The sequence below is a fragment of the Rhinolophus sinicus genome, linkage group LG14 (assembly GCF_036562045.2).
Source record: "Rhinolophus sinicus isolate RSC01 linkage group LG14, ASM3656204v1, whole genome shotgun sequence".
NCBI lineage: Eukaryota > Metazoa > Chordata > Mammalia > Chiroptera > Rhinolophidae > Rhinolophus > Rhinolophus sinicus.
In genome coordinates this window covers 44,924,507-44,943,899 of record NC_133763.1, presented here as the reverse complement: position 1 = coordinate 44,943,899, position 19,393 = coordinate 44,924,507, and the positions used below count along the sequence as shown (strand labels likewise).

The 19,393-nt window shown below is 45.3% G+C and overlaps 1 protein-coding gene, 1 long non-coding RNA gene and 1 pseudogene across 16 annotated transcripts in view; 2 read left to right on the top strand and 1 right to left on the bottom strand.

The window, feature by feature from the left end:
- The window catches only part of HIPK1 (homeodomain interacting protein kinase 1), a 48,546-nt gene extending 32,942 nt beyond the window's left edge, over nt 1-15,604 (bottom strand). For 4 of the 8 annotated variants that reach the window (XM_074318592.1, XM_074318590.1, XM_074318587.1 and 1 more), the window contains exon 1: nt 2,155-3,232. In XM_074318592.1, coding sequence (XP_074174693.1) covers nt 2,155-3,230 — 1,076 coding nt within the window. In that variant the 5' untranslated portion in view covers nt 3,231-3,232. Of the gene's footprint in view, nt 1-2,154; nt 3,233-10,601; nt 10,930-14,581; nt 14,731-15,097; nt 15,250-15,473 lie in introns of those variants that run through there. The other 4 variants (XM_074318589.1, XM_074318588.1, XM_019730370.2 and 1 more) reach the window with 4 other exon arrangements.
- LOC109446707 (suppressor of cytokine signaling 5) lies at nt 6,113-15,466 on the top strand (annotated as a pseudogene).
- A 56-nt stretch (nt 15,605-15,660) lies between the features above and the next one.
- On the top strand, nt 15,661-18,885 carry LOC109446712 (uncharacterized). Of its 8 annotated transcripts, none has more exons than XR_012491627.1 (4): nt 15,661-15,797; nt 16,638-16,701; nt 18,307-18,463; nt 18,614-18,885. It is a non-coding gene; the product is annotated as an uncharacterized LOC109446712 (long non-coding RNA). The 8 variants fall into 8 exon arrangements; XR_012491629.1 differs by having other exon boundaries at nt 15,737-15,945; nt 17,123-18,463; XR_012491626.1 differs by having other exon boundaries at nt 15,737-15,992.
- The last annotated feature ends 508 nt before the right edge of the window (nt 18,886-19,393 follow it).

Here is a 19,393-nt window from a genome sequence, read left to right as displayed (position 1 = left end):
CAAATCTCCTTTACTCTTTAAGGGAAATTCCATCAAAAATTATTTCATGAGTAATTCTCATCTCTATTGCTCTTTTTAGGTCCTAAAATTGCTTCAGTTACAAGAGAATGCACTTGGTCTTTCACAGAGCAAACAGTTAGAGAACACCTGCAGCCACTGTCTAGAGAAGATCAAGAAAGCGAGAGCGCATCAGCCCTCAGCCCTCAGCTGTGCTCTCCTTACCGCCCCAGTGCTCCAAATGAGGTGCAGAACTGAACCCTCAGTGCGCCTGGAAACCGTGTGGTACGTATGTATAAGTATGTGCAGGTGGCGGTGGGATTGCTCAGAGGAGAAGAGGAGAAACAAAAGTAGTTGGAACCCAACTCTTCCAAGTCATGAATAAATAAATGGAGGTGAGATTCTCAAAATTAGTCAAGTGGCCGAGAGCAGCATGAAACCAGAAACCAAAAGCTCTAGGAATTTCTTTACTCCATCTCACTCAAGTAAGAAGTATCATAGTTTTATAAAACTATAAAAGGAAAAGATAAAAAACTGATGAGGGTGAACTGGAAGACAGCGTCGTTAGGACCTCAATACTAACCAACGTGATTTACAGAGTCAGTGCAATCCCCAGCAAACACAAATGAGGCTTTTGCAGAAAAAGAAAAATCCATCCTAAAATTCATGGAATCGCAAGGGACTCTTTGAGTAACCAAAACAATCTTGAAAGAGAATAAACCTGGAGGTCTCACACTTCCTGATTTCAAAAGTTACTACAAAGCTACAGGTAATCAAAACAATGTGGTACTAACATAAAAACAGACATACAGACCAATGGAATAGAATGGAGAGACCAGAAATAAACCCTCATATATATGGTCAAAGGATTTTTGACAAGAGTGCCAAGACCATTCAATGGAGAAAGGATAGTCTCTTTAGCAAAGGGTGCTGGGAAAACTGAATACCTACATGAGATAGACTATTAGACCCTTATCTTAGACCATATACAAAAATTAAACGAAAATGGATCAAAGACCTAAATGTAAGAGCTAAAACTATAAAACATTTAGTAGAAAACACAAAGGAAAAGCTTCATAACATTGGTTTGGCGATGGTTTCTTGGATATGATACCAAAAGCACAAGCAACAAAACAAAACAAAAACTGGACTTCAACAGAATTAAAAGTTTTGTGAAAACGTTAACTTCATGAAATGGGAGAAAATATTCACAAATCATATATCTGATAAGGGATTAATATTCAGAATATATAAAGAACTCTTACAATTTAACAACAACAACAAAAAAAAAAACAATTCAAAAATGGACAAAGGACTCGAACAGACATTTCTCCAGAGGACACACAGATGGCCAACAAGCTCATGAAAAGATGCCCAACATCACTAATCATTAGGGAAATGAAAAAAAAAAATGAGGTATCATTTCACTAACATAAGGTTGGCTATTATCCAAAAAAAAAAAAAAAACAACAACGAACAAAAAAAACCCCAGAAAATAACAAATGTTAGCAAGGATGTGGAGAGCTGAGAATCCTCATGCATTGCTGGTGGGAATGTAAAATAGTGCAACAGCTGTGGAAAACAGTTTGGTGTTTCCCCAGAAAGTTAAACATAGAATTACCATATGACCCAGCAATTCTACTTCCAGCTGAAAGAATTAAAAACAAGAACTTAAACAAATGAACACCAATGTTCATCACAGCATTATTCATAATGGCCAAAAATATGAAACCACCCAAGTGTTCATCAACAAATGAAAGGATACACAAAATGTGGTATATACGTACAAAGGAATGCCCCAAGAATACTCAAAAACTTAAGTTTTGGGGCAGTGAAAAGTTATATACATATTTTCGACTGTGTGGGACGTAGGTCCCTCAAACCCTCGTGTTGTTCAAGGGTCAACTATATAATTCAACTAGGAACAACCTTCAGAATCAAGACGGAACTAATTTTCCTGGTGTTAAATAAAATTTCCGATATAAAATAATGTTACATGTAGGAATGCCACCCGCTTGAAATGGACTAAAACATCACCCTATTTGCATCTTGGAATCTGTAAGTAAATTCCTTGTGACACATAGCCCTATGTGATACATGTTAAATATAAAGCCAGATCTCTACTGCAAGACAAGTCGTTCAGCATTTGCCACTTGCCTGTAGTAGCGGGACTGTAAGTAGGTTGAGCACACGGCCTTGGAAACGTGACTGGCAGAGCCAAAGTCAATGACCTTGACTCGGTAGGGCTGGCGCACGGGATCCACCAGCATGATGTTTTCAGGCTTCAGGTCGGCGTGGATCAGGCCGAGGCTCTTGAGCTTCATCAGAGCGGTGGCCACCTGCTGCAGGATTGGTCTGATGTACTTGAGTGGCAGTGGGCTAAACTTGTTCTGCTTTAGAAAATCATACAAGTTCTGCTCCAGCATCTCAAACACAAGGCAGGTGTGATTCTTATGCTGAAAGCACTCGTAAGAACGGACAAAATTATACTCGTCAGCATTCTCACTGCTCAGGCGGGAGAGAATGCTTACTTCAATCTGTCCTTGTCGGGCATAGGACGGGTGGTTCTTCAAGATTTTAATGGCCACGATTTCCTTGGTGCTCCGCTTCCAGCACTTCGCCACCTGTCCAAACGTCCCCCGGCCCAGGAACTCCAACACTTCATAGCTGTTGGTCATAGAGCAAAGGATCTCATGCTGGACCAGCTGGTAATCCCCTTCTCCGCTGGAACTGCTACTTTTTGTGGTCACCGTGGTGGTCGTGGCAGCAGCACCCACCACAGTCCTGTTTTGCAGCATGAGAGGGGGATGTTCTTCTATGATCTGCACGCTACCGTTGCTGTCCACTTCCTCACTTTTTCTTTTCAGTCCACATTTTTGATATGGCTCAAGCAAAGACACGTTGCTCCTGTGCGTCAGGCTCTGGCTGCTTTGGAAGGTTGACGTCGCAGCACTGGCAGAGCTGTCAGCAGCTGTTACAACAATATGCTCCACGGCAGGAGCCGGGAGCAGGAGGCCCTGGTCGTACGCAGGGATGTTGAAATTGGCTACCTGGTGAGAGGAGCCTGCGTGCCCTTGTGCGGCTGGGAGGGTTTTGCTGTGGGTATAATATTTGTCGTTGCTGCTCTGTCCAGAAACATCCCAGCCAGAGGGCTCTATTTTCAGTTTCTTTGCACTGCAGAAGGCACTCGACGACACTGATGGGGGGGAAAACACCTGCAGCTGTGATGCCATACCTGTGTCGGGACAGAGGAAGAATTAGATCCGCAAATGCTTACGACCCCTCCATTAGTACGTACGAAAACTCTTTGTTTACGAAAACCACAAGAAAACATGCATCTGGCTGGGGTTTTGTTTTATACATTTTCCAAAATATGTTTCCTATTATAGAATTATAAACTTTTTGGTCTAATTACATACCCTTAATAATTCTTGGAAACTCAACAATAGGACATATTGTTAAAGGAGTATAAACATCTATGACGGTTTATAAAATAGTAACAATAATAATCATAGCTTAGATGACTGATCACTTACTATGTGCCAAGTAGTAGTCTAAGCCCTTCACAGACATTACTCCTCTAATTCTCACCCCAACCCTTTGAAACAGATACTAAAATTGCCATTTTACAGAGGAGGAAACTAAGGCCCAGCCTAGTTAATTTGCAAGTGAAACCCAGGCTCTTTGGCCAAAGCTCATTCCACAGCTCTGTCTTCATTCCTGCCCCGATTAACTTTTTCATCAATTATTTAAATTTATACATAGATGGCATGCTTATAAAATTCACAGGTGAACCAAGCGTGGGCAGGATATTCGATAGAACTAAGTAACAGGTCCAAACTGATCACCACGGGGAAGAAACCATACGGCAAATCCCGCAGCTGAAATGTAACACAGATATAGACCCCTCCCTACTTAGGTCCAAAGTACGGCTCGCACGGAGCACAGGATAAGATACAAGGTTCAACAGGAAAATATATGAAAAACACCTTCAGTTGGCAAGAGAAACATTATGTAATAATGTTCCCCTCCAATCAAGAGCTAATTCAATCTTAAACTATATTCATAGAATGTGTCCAGAACGCAGCGAGCAATGGGAAGGCATCCATCCTGCTCAGGTCGTCCGTAAGTGTCTCGTTCTGTCCTTACACTTCAAGAGGACCGGTGATACACTGCCCAGAAAAAAGTAATCAGGATGGTGCAAAGTGGAGAGCATCTTCTGAAGAACCGTGAGATGTTATTCTCAGGAAAACATGGGGAAAGGAAGGAAGAACAACCCCGCTTTCTGTCCCTGAATGTCTGTCCCATCGACACCTCAGGCTAAATAAGCCCAGAGACTAATCCCAATGCTAATACTTTAAGAATAAAGTCCAAACATTTGACATAGCGTACAAGCCATTTCATAATTATCTTCTCCCTTCTCAACAATACAGCCCTCAGATGCCTTGGGGCTCTACATTAATCCTTCCTCTCTTGCTCCATACTTTTCCCTTTTTCAAAATCCTCTTCCGGGAATTTATCATCTCTGGAAAAGGTTCTCAATTCTCTATCTCTAACCCAGACTTCTCTCTTGAGCTCCTTATTTCCAAATAACCACTCCACACTGCACCTGGATATCTTAGCGACACCTCAAATTCAACATGTCCAGAATTAAACTTAGGAGCCTTTACCCCACCCCGGTTTTCTATCTCAATTATGAGATGCCACCATGCACCCAATGCCTCAAGCCAAAAATCAGGGAGGCAATGAGTCTGTTTCCTCATCTATCAATACCTACCTCGAGGGGCTCTTGTGAGAATTTAAAGATTTAATCGTGTAGTAGTGCCTGGAACTCAGTCACTGTTTTTATCCTGACTCATCCTGCTCCCTTGTTCCCCCACATCCAACCTGGAACCAAATCTTCTCCACCCTACCTCCTAAGTCTACTTCAAATCCGCCATTTTTCTCTACCCCTATTGGAACCATCCTAGTTCAAACTTCCAGTAGCCTCCAAACTAACCTTGCGTGCACACGGGGGATTTCTGTTTTTAAACCATGCAAATCGATGTCTGCTTTTTTTTTCTCAACCACCTCCCTCCCCCTGCCTCCCAGGTTTCCAGTGCTTTGGGGACAAAGTCCAAAATCCTCAACCTGCCTTAAGAAAGCTCTCCAAAAATCTCGTTGCTGTCTTCTAAAATCTCCTCCATTCCAACCACACTGCCCTTCTTTCAGTTTTTGGAAGGCCCTCTAATGCAACATAAGACTCCCTGCTGGGAAAGCTGTTTTCTCTCCCTCCCTCCCTCCTTTTCTCCTTCTCTCTCTCCCTCTTTCCCTCCCTTACTCCTTATCTCTTCTTCCCTCTTCTTCCCTCCCTCCCTCCCTCTCTCCCCACAATCACCTCAGCCACCACCCTCCCACAGCACTCTGTCCCTCCCTTACAACTTGAAGTTATTTAATGCTGCATTCCCAGTTACAGTATAACTTCCATCAGTTGTCACGTTCTTTGCTCCTATCACCAGAACCTACCACTGACTCTGGCAATTTACAGACACTCAAGTGTTTGTTGGGTGATTTGATCCCTGCTTACCAACCTCCTAACCCCCTACCACTCATATTAAACTGCAGGATGCAGTTGCAAATGCTTGTTTTGTTTTTTAATATTCTTCCCTTTTATCTGTGCAGTCCTTGGGAAATGGGGAAGTCTCCACGCCAATACACATCACATAATTTTACTAGTCATAAGAGAATAAACACACAACTAGAAAGGAAGGAAGCGTGACAAAGGATGTTACAGAACATAAAAAAGCAATGTGTACATTTCTTTGTGCCTGAATGCAACTAAAAACCATCTGCACTGGACTAGACAGCTGGAACGAAGAACAAATCCTCAGCCTTCAGTTTCTAAAACGTGGTCTGGATTCACTTCAAACAAGAGTGTCCATAATTTATATGAACCTTGAAGAGAAAGAAGTGTAAATTAAAAGCTAAAGTCAGTGCTATTTAACTCCTAGGCTATGAATTTACAAATCGTCTTATTCTACCTACATCACTGACATAATACCAAATTATAATAAAAGAAAAATGGGAATCCATGTAGTGCCTTTACAAAATTTACCTATTAAAATATATGCAAAAATATTTCTTGTCATAAATTTTAGCCAATTTTGAACATATTCTCCAGCACACAGTAAGTCGGTAAATAAGAATATATGTTCTGTAAAAATAAAGCACGACAAATTTGGTAAGAAAACTAAGTATCTCTCTACTCCACCCATTTTTCTCCACCCCGATAGCACAATTCTGGACTACTTCCTTCAACAGCCTCACTTGTGTCCCCCAAATTGCACTCTCAAGCCCCCTTTTAAGTTCCTTTCTCCCAATTCACTCTTCACCGTACAACTGAAGCTTTTAAAAAAGCACATCTCATTCCAGTGGGAGCTGAGGGGAGAAGGGTGAAGAGAGGGAGGAGGCCTGGGAAGGAGATGGGGGCCGGGGGGGGGGGGGGGGGGACATCTGGCCCGGAGAAAGGACTGCGCTTGCTTAGGCAGTTGGCAGGGAGGGAAGGGGACAGGCCTGGATGGGACAGGACGGACCCTCGGGTGGGCGGATGTGTCCTCGGGGTGACTGAGCCTGCCTGGCCCCCACCGACCTCATAATCAATGGATAAAGTGGGGAAAACGTGGAATACAGGTATCAGAATCTCTTCACTCAGGAGGGGGGAACCCCTGGTGAAAATGTGCACAGGAACTCTAACAAATGTCTGTCACAGAGAAAATCAGCGTAGGAGACAACTCCTCAGCAACAAAGCGGTCCCTTCGGAGAAAAGGTTGCCTTACAACTGGGATTAAGCCCTTCAATGAACTCTTCAAGGAGAAACCAAAACCGCCACTGAAATTCCTCAGATTGTTGAAATAATCACTAAAAAGGAGAATGATTCGGGTGTCACCCAGGAACCAGACTTGCAAGAAGAGCATCCTCCTCTGGACATGCTCCATGGGGTGGAAGAAGAAATAGTCCTGATAGTCCTGGTCCACAAAGACACCAAGTTCACTGGATACCGGTAAAAAGTTTGGTAGCACTCGAAGCCCACTCAAAGGAGAGAGAGGCGGTATGGGGTAAGCTCCGAACGTGATATGGACAGTATTTCCAGCAGAACTGTAAGAAGTTGCTCGGAGACACAGCTTGTAGCAAACTGTGGCCAGTATTTTCCCACGAGAACTTAAAACAAGCAGCCGAAGCCTCTCTTTTTTAATAAAAGAAAAATATACCTTTCTGAATTCATGCTTGAGAAATGCCCTTTTCCTGCTGGCTCAGATTTTGCCCCCAAATGGCATTTGATTAAACCGCACACAGCCCTCTGAGCCCACACTGCACATTTTTTGATACATTTGATCCATCCTTGGTTTCTACAGAAGATGGAGAAGGTCGGCTTGCGGAGAGAAGGCAGCTTAGCACTGAACAAGGTGTTGACACCCCTCCCGGTGCCCAAATACATGCATTTGAAGTCACTGCATAGGTTCATCCGGTATATAAACTGGGACCAAAGTTAGCTCCTGGCATGTCTGAAATAAGTAGGGACAATTCTGGAATTCCACAAGCTAACTGTGACCCAGGAGAGGAGACAACCACCCTGTTTGCAGTCACACAGGCAGAAGCAATGTCAGGCGTCTGGAGACAGCCATGCCCAGGTTAGCAGACAGGCGTGTGGAAAACCCATACACAGCTGGATTACACACACAGCCTCATTCGTGCTCGGTTTGCTTCCGATTACGGGTATTCCCTGTTCCTGGAGCAAGGGACCGTTGTGATGGAGAAGCCCTTCCTGAAGGGAAACCTGAAGGCACGTTTTTGCTCAGGGACTCTGCACAAGAGGACTGACGACCTCTTCTCCGTGAGCTTCCATCGCTGCCACAGACCCCTGCATGCCCGAATTGAACACTGGAACACAATTTTAGTTCTCATGCTCGCGACCCATGTGGACTTCCCCCCTCCACTGTAAAGATCCTACTTCTCGCAAGTGTTTGAACCACAGCTTATTATCTCACTAAACAGGACTTTCCCTTTCAGCCTGCAAGATATCTGCTGTGCAGTCATCTACAGATGCACCACATACAGTGGACTTGATGGGCTCCCTTTACCATCAATGTTACCGGACTTTGAAAAAGAATATCATTATAAACAAAAAGTGAGAGCTGGCTCATTAGAACAACAGCCAATCAAGGCAAAGGAAACTCTCCTGTCCCCAAAGGGCATTAACTAGATCTGCTTTCATGGGCATCAGACAGGACCCTACAGCAAGCACACACATAAGGGTCAGGCTTTCTCAGTACAGGATGTAAGCTCAGTGTTAATATCTGTCAGATGCGATCTGCTGTTACTCAGAAAAACATGGTGTCCATTGAGACAACCGAGGACAGAACTATAGGTGTTCAGTAAGGCTACAAAAACATTTTGCCGATTTAGCTGTTTGGCTTTTAATGGCTGTAGTAAATGCGTGAGGCAACTCTGGGGCACTTGCTATGAAGAATTCTATTTCTTACTGAAAAATAAACTGTTAACATTGGATGAGTATTTCAACAGTGTGACTAATGCTTGAAAGTATTATTTTTTCTAAGAATTTTTCTGTAACCTTCCAAAAGTAGTGATGTTTGTAGTTACTATAAACCAAGCTTCAGAAGTCCAAAACATAAAGACCACCTTCCTTTTAGAAACAAACAAAATGCAATTCTCTGGCCACAAGGGCACAGTGCAGTTCACTTAAGTGTTGATATAGTTTACAGTCAGTCTCCTTTTCTCTTCTGCAAAAGGTACTGCTACGTAAACCAGGTTTTCTAAAGAGTAGTTCTTAAAATTTCAGACTTACAAAAATTGGTAGAATTTTACTTAAAGGTCTTAGGTACAATTTTTTTTTTTTTTTTTTTAAGATTTTATTGGGGAAGGGGAACAGGACTTTATTGGGGAACAATGGTCAAATTGTTGTCCTTTCAATCTTAGTTGTGGGGGGTTCTGTTCAGCTTCAAGTTGTTGTCCTTTCAGTCTTAGTTGTGGAGGGCGCAGCTCAGCTCCAGGTCCAGTTGCCGTTGCTAGTTGCAGGGGGCACAGCCCACCATCCCTTGCGGGAGTCGAACCGGCAACCTTGTGGTTGAGAGGACAGGCTCCAACCAACTGAGCCATCCGGGAGCTCAGCGGCAGCTCAGCTCAAGGTGCTGTGTTCAATTTTTTAGTTGCAGGGGGCGCTGCACACCATCCCTTGCGGGAGTCGAGGAATTGAACTGGCAACCTTGTGGTTGAGAGCCCGCGCTCCAACCAACAACTGAGCCATCCGGGAGGCAGTTCAGCTCAAGGTGCCGTGTTCAATCTTAGTTGCAGGGGGCAGAGCCCACCATCCCTTGCGGGACTCGAGGAATTGAACTGGCAACCTTGTGGTTGAGAGCCCACTGGCCCATGTGGGAATCGAACCGGCAGCCTCAGAGTTAGGAGCACGGAGCTCTAACCACCTGAGCCACCGGGCCGGCCCAGGTACAAATTTTTTAATGAGTGCTTTAACTTAAAACACACTGGGAATAGCTGCTGCCATGTAGTCCCTGTGCGATTTTTAAAGTTGACATGTGTAGTCTAATTGTTGACTCGTTCGTTGGATCTTTTCCTATGCCCATGAGTTTGTGAAGCATGAATAAAATGAGACTAGAAGATGCTCAAACAAGTCAGATAATAACTATAGTGGTTGCTGATGTTGAGATTATTGTTAAACTATAATAATTTGGATGGCAGTATTCATCTCTTTGTGGTAAACTCTCATAGCAAAATTGCTTAAGTACAATTTATAGAATTTCACTGCAGTTAATTTTTAATGGAAAATCTGAAACCTAAATTGCAGATTTGAAAGGTACTATACAACCATTGTACCTGTAAATAACTTTACTTAGCACCTTTTTGTCACTTAGAATAGTATACAATACACTTGAGTGAGCTATTTTGGAAGTAATACCAAGTTCCAGTGTTTGCTTCTTAGTATTGAACTGAATTTACAGTTCTGTCCTAGACATTCTGCACGAAAGTAGTCGAATCCATCCTTCTGTCTTTTTGTTACTGTGCTCTGTACCACTGGTGAGTGCTCCTGAGTTTCCTTACCTGCTGTACCAGAAAGTTATTCTAGGTCCTCATGGCTATTGCCTAGGCTACAAAAAAGAAAAGCTACATTTGTATGCAACACTAATCCTTTGACTGCAAATGTATGTCTCTGCTTGCTGTGCCCTGTTATGGCTGCTTTTTTGTGCTAATGGAGTATGTTTGGCTCTTGTAAGTAAGTACCTAAGTAAGTAAGTAAAATGCACCTCTGTCCCCCCCTTAAAACCTTCGGATAAAGTCCCAATCTCTCATTTGGCTCTCCAGGCCTTCTAAGATCTGGCCCGATTAGTTTCGCAGCCTCTTTTCATCCAGTCTTTCCCGCAGACACCCTGTCTCCCCGTAGGTACTAAATTTCTCTGTGCGCCTGCAGTAGGCCTTGCTGTCTCCTGCCCCAGTTACTTCACACATCATGTTCCCCCTCTGAATTTTACTTTGCCCTCTTAGCCTTCTCTTTTTCTAACTTCTACTTATCCTGTTAGTCTCCACTGACAGCTCACCTTTTCAGTGCGGCACAGGCTGTTGGTCTGACCGACGTCTGCTCTCCTTCGTCCCAGGCACATGGCTAGACGGCGTTTACCAGTCCCTCCCTCCAACAGACAGACGTGTGGGTGAGCCTTTCGTGTTCCTTTCCTTTCCAGCAGCAGGAACCCATGGAAGCCCAGCTTCTATCACCAGACAGCACCCAAGGGATGGCAGAGCAACACGATGGAAAGAACACGGGTCCCTGGATGGTCACAGAGAGCCGAGCTGCCTGCCCACCAGGAATGCTCCCTTCAACCTGGAACATGTACTTCGGGCTTCTGGGAGAGAAAAGCTGCTTTCCTTCAGCGAGACTGCTTTTGAGCGAGCCTTGGGCTCACAAGCACGCTCAAGAAAGCCTCCCCCAGACTGCTTCACACCAGGTCAGTTTGCTGGGAAAGCCTCCCACAGCTTCCTCTACTGCCACTTAGCACTCACCACACTTGTAGTTATTTTTCACTTATTCATTTAACAAACATGTACTGAACACCTAGTATGTCTCCCTGGCACTGTGCTAGGCAACAGGGATAACAGTGGTGTTCCAGATAGGGGAGGTTCCTTAGCTCCTGGAGGCCTTCTATTGGGGTAACACACACACACCCACACCCAAGAAAATAGCAGCTAGTGATCGTGCTATAACAAAAACAAAACCCAGCGCTATAACCGTGTGAAAGATGGTTTCGTGGTCAGGGAAGGCCTACAACGTGGTGGCACTTAAGCTAAGACCTAACTGACAAGAAGGAGCCATTCCAGTGAAAAAGGACAGTTAGTGTCAAGACACATTCTTGGCCTACTTGAAGAAGAAACCAGTATGATGGGACGGAACAAGGGAGAACATAGTAAAAGCAGGACCCAAAGAAGCAGACAAGGGCCAGATCACACACTGACCTGTGAGCCACTCTGGATTTTACTCTAAATGTGACTATTTGCAATTATTTATTTAAAAGTTGACTTGTCTTCTAAACTGCAAGTGCCAGGAGAACAAGTCTCAATAGCAGAACAGGTGCCCCTCTTTTTGTCACCAGCATCGACCACAATGGCTGACACAGTAGGTGTCAAATGTCTGCTATAATGAAGGACTATAAAGAGATCGCATTACTTCTCCATATGTAAACATAAGGAGTCCTCAAGAAGTCATTCTGACTAAATTAGAGAAATACATGATGAGATACAAATTATAGTCTCTTGTGTACAAGAAAATGTATATTAGTTTTTGAAGTACTGTATAGTAATACACAAGGAAAAAATAAGCTTGAAACTCCAAGGACACCATTTGAAACAAAGCCCTCCCCCCTTTCCTGTAGCACGTCTTCATATGGAACTATGTGAAACAAGCCAGTTTCCCAACTAGTATACAAAAATAGGGTGTGAAATAGGTGGTTAGCTGACAAAGGTGTAACTACAATTCCATCCATTTAAACCAATTTTGTAATATTTTGGTAAACTAGTTGAGGGATACAACCTATCTTTCTAGGCAGGATACTGTTCCCTAAATTTCAATAGCTCTCTTAAGATTTACTTAGAATGACGAATCAATAGTAACAGAACAAAAGAAAGTAGGTGCTTTTTGTGCTTGGTAAAAGGTACTATCTTAGTATGTGCACAGGATGGCTTACAGATCTATAACGTTTAGAATAAAGAAAACTGTATCTCGAGGAATTTCTAGCATAAGGAAAATGTCAAATAAGCAAAGCACAGATCAGTATGAAACACAGACACTGAAAGAGGACCCTGTTTAGATCAGCCTGCAAAGGCCTAAGGAAAATAGTACTTCAGTAAGCTAACAACAGATTGGCAGATCGCAGTTGGAAGAGGCTCTTTCAGATCAATGTGATAACTTTTGCCAGTCTGCCAGGGGATGTGGAAAAACGAAAAACTGTTTAGAATAAGAAGGAAATAAAAAATGTATTTGAATGGAGAAGACTCTGGCAAAAAAGCACAGGGATTCTTACAGCTAAAACAGACCTTACAATACTCTTTCTAAAACTCCCTAATTCCAAGATGAGAAAAAGGAGACCTAAGAAATCCAAACAAGCTTTACACAGAGTTAATGAGTAGCAATGCTGGCAAAGCATTCAGATCTTCTGATCCTTTTTCATTAGGCCCTCTGAGAAAGCACTGTACCAGGTGCCCTTAAAGAATCCAAAAGAAACACACATAAGTTTTCCTATCTTCCAAGAGCTTACAATGTTGCTGAGGTGATATGACACACAGAAAAGAAAAAGGAAATATAAAAACAGGATGTAACGTTTTTTTTAATGCCAAATTATGCTCTATGAAAATACATAACGCATTTAGGGGGCTGGGGGATTAGGAACAAAAAACAAAAAAGGAACCAAAAAGCAAACCGGTGATTGTTGAAGTGGTACTGGAAAGAAAAATGACTTTGATGAACTTGTGTTCAGAATGGTACGAAACATAAGAAAGTGGAAAAACACTAAAAACTGTAATTTAAAAAGAAACTTTAAAAAATATGGATGCTTTCTATAGTCATGAAAATGAACACAGGCCATGAAAATGAATATAGATGGGCAGATCAGGAAGTTCATGTTTGCAAAATTAATTCAAATTACAAAAGCAGCAGTTACAATACACAACCAACAACAAGTTGCACAAGCTCCAAGTGTCAGAAGTTTACAAGGCAAGTTTGGCTCACTGATTTCTACCAACCCAAGCACTGGCTGAGCTGTGCTTATGAAAACAAAACCACAGAATGAAAGAATTCTATTTTCCTGAGAATTGTGAGTTTTGAGATTACCTCTTTCTCTTTTAGAAGGGAGTTCGGGTTTGGTTTTAAATCTCAAGTTATCAATCAACTTGCTCTACAATCCATAAATCTACAATGTCCAAAGTTAGGATAAACTCATCATGAAAATGTCACCAACACAACCAGAGCCAGGATATCTACAAGATCTCATTCACCATTTTAATCGTCAGATGCTTTACTGGCTTGGCTGCCTCCAGTTCCAACCACAAGTGCTTTTACCAAAATATGCTTCAAGCCACGAACAGTATCTTAAAGTCACTGATATCCTTCGTCATACCATCATATCATTATTATAATGCAGAACCCTAAGATAATTACATGTAAAGATCCAAAATCACCAGCTAAATAACAACTACGAGGTAAAATGACTTGTCAGATTTTTCAACGTTTTACAGAAAGCTTTAGACCTATACATGAAAAAAGGCTGGTAACGATTTGCATTGTCTGTAACGTTTTTGTTTTTTTTCAAACGACTACAGACCAGGAATCAAAAATAGCTTGACACAAACAAGAGCAAAATTGTAGGTTCTGCTGAGGGCATCGGCCACTTAATTTAACCCCACTTCATCAGGAGCAGGAAGCCACGCTGCTGTTTTCAACCGAGTTACTAGGAAACAAGATAAAGGGCAGATTGGGCAGAAATCTACAGTTGAAATGAAGATTTTGATACAATTACTTAAAATCCCCAAAGTGTCACTAAAACCAAGCATCTAGGGATGCCTCAAAATGAGGGCAAGCGGAGGAAAGACGTTAGAGCTCGGGCTTGTTTTTCCCCCTTCTCTAGCCCCTCCTCCCTTCCCCCACCTAAACAGGAAAGAAAGCGCGCCCAGCATAAACACAGGCCAGTACTCCCGGATTGTCACCACAACAAACTGGAGGTTAGACCAGCGCTCCTGGCGACCGAACTCGGGGTCTCGGTTGCTAGGCACAAAAAGGGCCTCTTTCCCACAGATCTGTGAACAGTGTGGGCCTCACCCAAGAGTTTTGGTTGTTTCCTCACCTTTAAAAACAAAAACAAAAAAGAAAAAAAAAAAAGGAAAGAAAAAAAACCCGAAAGCGTTGGGAAAATGACAACAGACAGCAAAAGTTTCCGTCCGAGCCAGACCTCTAGATCTGACTCGCACAGATCTACGTACATTCAGTGGGCTGGTCCCACGGCGTCTCCCCCATCATTACAAATGACAAACCTACCGATTAAAGAACATCAGCGGAGAGGACAGGAAAGGGTCCACACCCACCCCACCGCCTCCGTCCTCTCCAGACACCGCTTCCTGGTCCCAAACAGCACAAATAACCCACAACCATGGTGATCGGCAGAGCTGTGAAATACACACGCACAAGCCACACACTGGGAATCTGCCACGACAGCCGGGGGAAAAAACCGGCCCAGCGAGGAGACGCAAGGCGGCCCCCTGTCATTTGAGGACAACAACACGCCCAGGAGACAAGTGGCAGGAGGCAGGGGGAGTTGCCCCGAGAACAAGCCCTGAGCCTCCTCACTTTCCTGGGAACGCAATCCCCTCCGCGACCGCGAAAGGCCGGGCCGCAGGACACGGCGCCCGGTCCCGGGTGGGGGCTCCCCGAGAGAGGCGTCCCCCGCAGGCCGGGCTTCCCGGAGAGCCCGCGGCCGGCCCGGTCCCGCCTCCGGGAGCAGAGAGGAGGTCGCTCCCGCCCGAGGACCCTTCCCGCCCGCCCGCCCCGACTCACCGCCGGTGTGTCTGGTTCTCAGCCGTGAGCGGGGGCTGCCGTGAGGAGGCGGCGGAGACGAGATCCGGGGCCCCGCCGCCGGGTCATCATACCCCCCGCGCGAGCCGGCCCGGGCCCCGGCCCCCGCCCCCCGGAGCCGCCCCCGCGCCCGTTCCGCGGGGGGAGCCCCCTCAGCCCCCCGCCCGCTCCGCCGCCCGGGCCCTGGCCGCCGCCTCAGCCCCGTGCGCTCCCGCCTCGGCCTCCCGCTGCCGTCCGGGGCCACCGCCGGGCCCCTCGCTCCGCAGCCGCTGTTGTCGCCAGACCCGACGAGCCGAGAGCCGAGCGGCCGGCCCCGCCCCGCGGGAGCTATTCACCCGCCCCGCGCCATGATACCTACTGAGGCGGAAGTGCCGCCGAGCGCGCGGAGGAGAGCGGACGGGTCGGGACCAGCGCACCGACGGGGGGGCGGCGGCGGGGCGACTCCGTCGGGCATCCGTGGGGGCGCCCGTGGGGAGCCAGCGTGGGTGGAGGACGGGGGCCGACTTCTCCGCCCCCTCCCCACGGCCCACCCGCGGTGATTTAAAGGAGATTGGTGGCGGGAAGGGGTCCCGCTGTAAAATGTCAGCCCAACCAGTGTGACATCACCACGGTCTAGTGTGACACCCCCAGAAATTGAGCAACGCGCGGAAAGGCAGTGCCTCCCCGGGAAGCTCCCCTGCTGGTGAGGAATTACCCCGGTTTAGGCTTTAATGTTTCGTTGCCATCTAGAGATGTTGGAGCAGAGTGACACCCGGGGACACGGGGACACCCAGAGCCACTTAGGGGGCCCTCCCTTGGCCGCCTTGGGGATCCTGGGTTTGCTTTAGGAGGTGAGAAAGAACAGCTGTGCTGTGAACCCAACCCCTTGAAACATGCGGTGAGCAAATGCTACCATAATTTGCTTGCCTCTCCCAAGAGATACGTAGGAAGGCTGGATTGTCCGGAAACGGAAGGCGATGGGCACAGGACATTCTGAAGAAACAGACAATGTGAAAACTACCAGTGGGTTACTTAGAACATAAGTTTCTACTGGGGTGAGTAGGAGCTTAGAAAGACAGGTACCATCTCCCATGATCGAGGTATTTCTGCAGGACTTCACATAAACCTCCTGCTGTGTAAAATGTTCTGATTCCTAAAGTGGGGGACATTTTTAGGGAGGTAGTAGTATAATTGACTTTTTCCATCCCAAACGTGCTGGAGGCTGCAGTGATCTGAGCTCTAACAGTGTCTGTCCAGCACCATGGGTACTTGCATGTGTACTCTTTGAGGAGGGAGACAGCTATGGCTGAGTGAAGCTGTCTTTCTCAGATCTCATTCCTACACACTTGACTTCTTTGGAGCCCCATCTTTACACACACAAGCACACAATTTTTGTGAAGGTGTGCTAAAGTGGTTATGCTACCTTTGGGTTTCTCTCCTGGCTTAACCACACTGGTAGCAGTTCTGTTTTGTTGAGAACAGGGAAGTTATTTCCCTAGAGGATCAGGGTTAGCTAAACAGTTTTGTTTGCTTATTTCCACAGAAACTTTGAGAACATAAAGTCCTACGTTGGGCTGACCTGGGAAACATCAAGACAGAGAGAGTGGGTGAGCATGCCTGTGTGGGGAACCAGGAAAAAGGCAGAACTTGAGTTCTGGGGTAGCACAGATCCTGCTCCAAAAGCAGGCTGCAAACACACTAGTTGCCTTGGTTCAGCCCAACTCCATGACATGCTTCTAAGCTCCTACTCACCCCAAATTAGGTCCCTTTTCTCTTTTCAAACATGCTTCAAAATACACCTGTAGGCAACTTTCCTGATTGACCAACCCCCACTGTATTCAAATTGTTCAGTTCTGCATCACCATTTGACTGCTTACTTATTTACACGTGTCGATCTCTACTTTTATTGTTCTTAGATCATTTCCTCGGTCTGTCTTATTACATGGAGACCTTAAAATCTAGTATTTTCCCCTCTCTAATATTCATTCATCCATCCAACAAACTGCTTGTGTGCCTACTGTATGCCAGGTACTCTCCTGGAGTCTGGACCAGATGCAAGATGAGGAAGACATGGTCTTTCTCTCAAAGAGCTTATAGTCTAGTGAGGAGGGAAATGCATAGAGACATATAAGACGTGAATGACAAAGTCAGAGAGCGTCTTTGGAGAAGGCAGTGTTTGAGCATAGTGCAGTCAAAGGAGTGTCAAAGTTTAACGTCGCTGCAGTTCATTGGCCCATTCAGCAAATATCTATTGCGTACCTTCTGTGTGACAGGCACTATATTAGAAATGATAGATACAAAGAAGAGAATGCATAGTCCATGCCCTGAAGGCGCTTCCAGTTCAGCAGAGAAGTGGCAGGATATGGAATTAGGAAGATAGGTTGAGTCAGATGTTGAACGGCAATGAAGAGCTGTCAGAGGTTTAATCAGACAGGAAATAGGAAGGAACCTGTGCTTTAAAGAGAGAACTGGTGGCCGTAAGGAGGCTGGCTGGCTGGAGAGGGTGATGTCTAGAGAAAAAGCCTGATTAGAAAACTATGACGAGGGTATGATCAAGCAAGGAACGTTGAGAGAAGGGGAAAGATATGTGACCGATTTCCTCCCAGACGAAGTCAGGGCAATTGGAGAGGGAGATGGAAATGATGCCAGTTGGAAGCAGTGAAATCTCACCTGGGGTATGACATCCCTCTAGGTCCTAGAGCCTACATTCAGTGTTGCAGGCAAGAAGTCCCTTGCTCAGGAGCTGCAGTGCTTACGGCCAAGTAAGTGAAGCCGACCAACGGCTGTGTCTTCAGAGAAGCTGAGTCAAAAAGCTAGGAAAACTATCCAGACAAGTGAATCCAAGGGGCCAGGAAGAAAAAGAGAATTCAGGTAGAAGCCAACAATTGTAAAACTGGGAAAACCAGACAAGAGTGCAAGTCTGAAGGAAAGGATAGGAGGCAGCACATGGAAGAATCCTTTGAGCCAACAGAATAGTGAAGACAGGAGTCCTGGAGCTCCCATGGCCACCTTGTGACCATAAATGTGACAGCAAAGATAAAGACAGTCAATAGGCTGAGGGCAGCAGAGGAGCCGATGGAAAGTGTGTCCTTGATGACATAGTGGCACTTCTGAATGAGCCTGGCACCACCCACTTCTGGACGTCTTTGTAAGGAAGTAAATGTCTTTATGTTTTAAAAACATTGTGAGACACATGTTCTATTATTTTGCAGCCCAGATCAGTCTTAACTAATAGAGACGAGGACTAGGGGAGATTTTTCTAGAAGAAGGAGCTAATCGGTGGAGTCCGAATGTTCTGAGAAGTCAAAGAGAATGAGGACTGAAGAGTGGCCAGTGGATCTGGCCACCAGAAGTCCACTACTGATCTTGGTAAGAGCAATTTTAGTAACATAGTGGAGACAGAAGTCATGTGGCTCCTACATAGGATTTTTCATAGCATGAGTGGTGACTGACAAACTGGGAAGGATGATTTTGGTCCACCTGGTGATGGAATCTATTCTGGTCAATTCCCACATTCAGCTGTCAACCTCCAAGGAAGCTACTTGGGTCTGTGCCGTCCACTTCAGCTACATCCGGGGAATCGTGAACTGAATCATTCTGACTGCTCCGTGTATCACTTCTCACAGGAATAAGCCAGGAAAAGCTGTTCTGGCCCCTTAACTGGTTTTATAGAGGGCAAATCCAGCATGTGTGATGGAGGTTAGAATAGAACCTTTTTGTCTTTCTTCCGGGATTGATTGACTGTATACCAGGCACTGAGTTAGACAGAATAAAAAGATTAATAAAGCACACTCCCTTCTCTTGAGGGTCTTGCAGTACAGTTTAGGAGACGTCTGTGACATTGGTCTTCGAAGTGTTATAAGTGCTGAGAAATATGACAGTTTACTGTGTCTGTAGGTGACTTCTAGAAGTATTGTGGTCTTAAAGAAGATGGCACTACTTCTGGGGCATCAGTGAGCTGTTGTTTGTTTTTAGTAACGAAAGTACATTTTTTATGCAAAATATGAACAGAAGAATAAACATGCCGTTATCATATCGAAGGTACATGAGCTCTGAGGTGTGACAAGTACCTAAGGTTACTGGTCTGCACTAGGCTGCTGGGCAGCTGGGGGTTAGGAAGTAAACGCAGGGCAGAGGTGAGGGCGGTATAAACAAAGCTGAGAAGTGAGGTACCCGCCTGCGCTAGGAAACTCCAAGGTAATCAGGTGAGTGAGCATTCCATTTCGTCCCCGCTTTCTCCTCTGTACTGTGAGAAGGCTTTGCTCACTGCCTCCCCACGCCCCTCCGTCCCCAGCATCT